Below are 3,779 nucleotides of genomic sequence, written 5' to 3' on the forward strand. Positions count from 1 at the left end.
GCGAGCGCGTGGCGAGTAGCGGGGTGCGCTGCGAGCGCGCAACCGTTTCGGACATGCAGCGTTTCGGCTCCATCGTTTTTCGATCGGAACCTCTGATCACCTCTTCGGACCCTCCCGAAAACCTCACCACCGTCACCGGAATGTGATCAGGTTCATCTGGACACCCCATTTCGGCAAGTGGACCCATTTCACAACTTGTACGGGCGATTTACATCTGGACGCCGGAGGCGGCCACGCCCATGGCACCTCCTGGCAGAATGGGCGATCGGTCCCGCACCACGACCGTCACCGTGGCGGACACCTACACCGGTTACGACCCCCACAAAATGATGTGGACTACCATCCCAGCCTCGGACAGCAGGCCGGAGCTGCCCCAAACCTTTAAAAGCACCGCGCTTGTTGCCGCGGTGGCAAGACGCGAGCGAGCAAGCGACGCGGCAGTGGCGGCATCCGCCAACGCGGCCTCCCCGGCCGCAGCCCCGGCCGCAGCTGTCGACGCGGCAGACCGCTCCTCCTCCAAACTTCCACCGCCTGCGCCGCGCTCCGCGGGCCCGCAACAGGGGAAGAAGCGGACCTCGTGGCAACCTCAACCTCTGCCGAAGCCGAAGGCAACTGATTTTGTTGTCGTTATTAAACCAAGGACTCAACTATCCCTCACCGCCGTTTTCCCCGAGAACGGAGCCGGTAGCGCGCTCATCGCCCACCTCGGAGCGAACGCGAACCGGATGGTCACAGTCGTGATGATGCGGGAGCAAAACCTCATCCTGGCCTACACCCCACATCCGCTTATTGTGGACAAACTGATCGGTGAACTGACAGTTCCCTCGTCAGTCGGACCGGTGCCCCTGTTCGGGTATCTGCGCGCGGACACCCAAGACTCCTGCTACGGAGTGGTGACAGTGCGCAGCTCCGACTCGGAAGCCGAACTTCGCCAACGATTCTACTGGCCGGAAGGCGAAATCCTCCACATCCGGCGTTTGGGCACCTCCAAAAAGGTGCGGCTCACTTTTGCCGGCAAGGTGAAGCCCAGGTACGTCACCTATGACGCCCTGCTGATCCCGGTGCAGCCTTATAGAAAAACTGTACCAGCCTGCAACCAGTGTGGCTCAGTTGGGCATCGACCTGACGCCTGCCCTGGCCCTAAACCGGACCTCTGTGGTACCTGTGGCAACACGGTGCCACTCATGGATGGTGCTCGCGCGCCTCACGAGTGCACGCCGAAGTGTGCTCTATGCGCCGGACACCACGTCACCGGGGACCGGGGACCACCACCAAAACCATCCACTCTTCCACCGGAGAGCCAAACCGGCTCCAAGAAACGCAAAAAACGCTGGAGAACACGGAAGCCGAGGAAGCCGACCAGCGGGACTTCACCGCAGGGGGCCCAGGCCCCTGCCACCATACCTCCTCCACCCCCGCAACCTGGCGCGGGTGCTCCCGGGCCCTCCAAGCGAGGCCCCACCCCGGCCGGACCTCCCGCCGCCAGGTCCACCGTGAGCCAGGGCACACCTGCCTCCCCTACACCGCACCCGCCGTCACCCCTGCCTGCTGCCCAAGGGGATGCCACATGGGCCGCTCACGTCCGACAAGGACCCCAGGTGAGCGGCTCGGGCAGGGCAGCCTCCCAAACCGTACCCCCCCAGAACCCACCCAAACCTCCAACTTCTTCCGCCCCCACACGGGAACAATTCGAAATTAAACAGCTCCGGGCCCAAGTGGCCTCGTTGACACGTGCAATGGAGGCGCTCGCAAACCGCCCGCCCCCACCTAACCCGACACCTTCTGGGCAGGCGCCGGAAGCGATGGATAGTGCCTCCTCCGAACAAAGGGACACCACGGCAATCCTCGCTCCGACTGAGGCGCGTCTGAATAGCCTGGAGGGCCAGGTGGCCTCCATAGTAACTACTATCGAGGATCGCTTGGCTGCCGCCCTCCAAACCGTATTCGCCGGCATCCCGGGCATGATAGTGGCCCAGCTGCCCCAACTCGCTTCCAGCACCCGTCGTCCCACCCCCAAACTGAAGCGGGTTAACAAACCTCAGACGCCCCAGCCACTTCCCCAAATGGCTGAGGCTAATAGGCAGCCTACCATTTTGACTGCAACACCAGCGGCAAGCCCCGGATCGAGCGGTGGAGCACCTCTGGATCTCTCTGCTCTCCTGGAGGCTACCCAAAATTCTAATACCCATGATGGCGGGCAACGCCTGTAGATCGCGCCGCGCCCGCGCTAATTCGGACCCTTTCACAATCCTCCAATGGAACTGCCGGGGATTTCGGGCTCGCACTAAGCGGGCTGTTCTCCGGCTCCACTTAGAAACCTATCCCCATTTACCCGCGGTAGTGGCTCTACAGGAGCCGGGCGAGCACGCCGCCCTTACAAACTATACCGTGTATCAAAGGGACGCGCAAACGGCACTTTGCGTGCATCGAAATTACACCGCCAATTTGGTGGATCTCGAATGCAACCCGGCTTACTCGTATGCTATGGTGACTCTCCTCCCACTTAGGAAGCAGGACCCATCCATACACATTCTTAACATCTACAGTTCACCCAAACTGCCGAACATAACATACGCCGATATTTTTAGCAAAGCACACGCGGTGGCAGGCAAAGAACCACTAGTCATAGTAGGTGATTTCAATGCCCCTAGCCCTCACTGGGGTTATCGTCGGGAGGAACGACGTGGTCGGAAATTGGCGGAACTCATTTCCACCATGGGCCTAACCATCCTGACGGACCCCACACACCCAACCCGCATTGGAAACTCTGTTACCCGAGACACATGTCCCGATCTCACACTCACCAAAAACATCAGACACGCAGATTGGCTCAACACCGAGGAAACCCTCGGCAGTGACCATTGCATTGTCATTACCACAATCCGGACACACCCCCTTACTCGCCCCCACCACCAAGCGAAACTTCCGGATTGGACCAAATTTCGCTCGGCATACAATTCGACCCCCATAGCTTACCAAGGCTACAACACTTGGTCCCAACATCTCGTACACTCACTTCGCCAAACCGAGCAGACGGTTCAACTCTCAGAGGCCACGCCGGCGGTGGACAACCACCTCCTGCATCTCTGGGAGGCTCGGCACAATCTAGTCCGCCGATGGCGCCGACAGAAACACAACCGACAGCTCAAAATCCGCATAGCGGCTCTCACCCTAGAGGCCGACGAGTACGCGGTCCAGCTCGCCGACTCAAACTGGGTAGAGCGCTGCAACACTGCCGCCACACAGATGTCAAGCCGCAACACCTGGCGTCTCTTTAGGGCTCTCATCGGCCCTAGCCAAACACGCACAGAAACACAGAAACACCTTCAGCGCGCGCTTCACGCCTATGCGGGCGACGCGGAAAAATTGGCACAGGCTCTCAGAGATAAATATCTCTGTAGCCAACAGGACCCCATCGGACCGGCGTATTCATATGCAGGCACGGAAAACGCCGAGTTGGATCGTTGCTTTCAGCTACACCATCTGAAGGCGGCCCTGTCTAAAATGAAACGAGGCACAGCGCCAGGTCGGGATCGAGTGACGGTTCGGCTCCTAGCCAACCTCCCTGACTCGGCGTACACTCACCTCCTCGACTACATCAATCAGATCTGGGAGGGGCGCGAACCCCTACCGCTCGATTGGAAAACGGCCTTAGTAACTTTCATTTCTAAATCGGGCAAATCTGTAAACATCGACAATCTCAGACCAATTTCCCTAACCTCATGCGTAGGGAAACTTATGGAAGCCATGGTCCGGGACAGGCTCTCTGAATACCTAGA

At 59.5% G+C, this 3,779-nt stretch overlaps 1 protein-coding gene across 1 annotated transcript; it reads left to right on the forward strand.

Moving 5' to 3' along the window:
* The first annotated feature begins 239 nt into the window (after window positions 1-239).
* On the forward strand, window positions 240-2,210 carry LOC119403517 (uncharacterized protein KIAA1522). Its single transcript, XM_037670449.1, has one exon. The coding sequence runs from the start codon at window positions 240-242 to the stop codon at window positions 2,208-2,210; it is 1,971 nt and encodes a 656-aa protein (XP_037526377.1).
* The last annotated feature ends 1,569 nt before the right edge of the window (window positions 2,211-3,779 follow it).

Source organism: Rhipicephalus sanguineus, chromosome 8 (genome assembly GCF_013339695.2).
Source record: "Rhipicephalus sanguineus isolate Rsan-2018 chromosome 8, BIME_Rsan_1.4, whole genome shotgun sequence".
Lineage (NCBI taxonomy): Eukaryota > Metazoa > Arthropoda > Arachnida > Ixodida > Ixodidae > Rhipicephalus > Rhipicephalus sanguineus.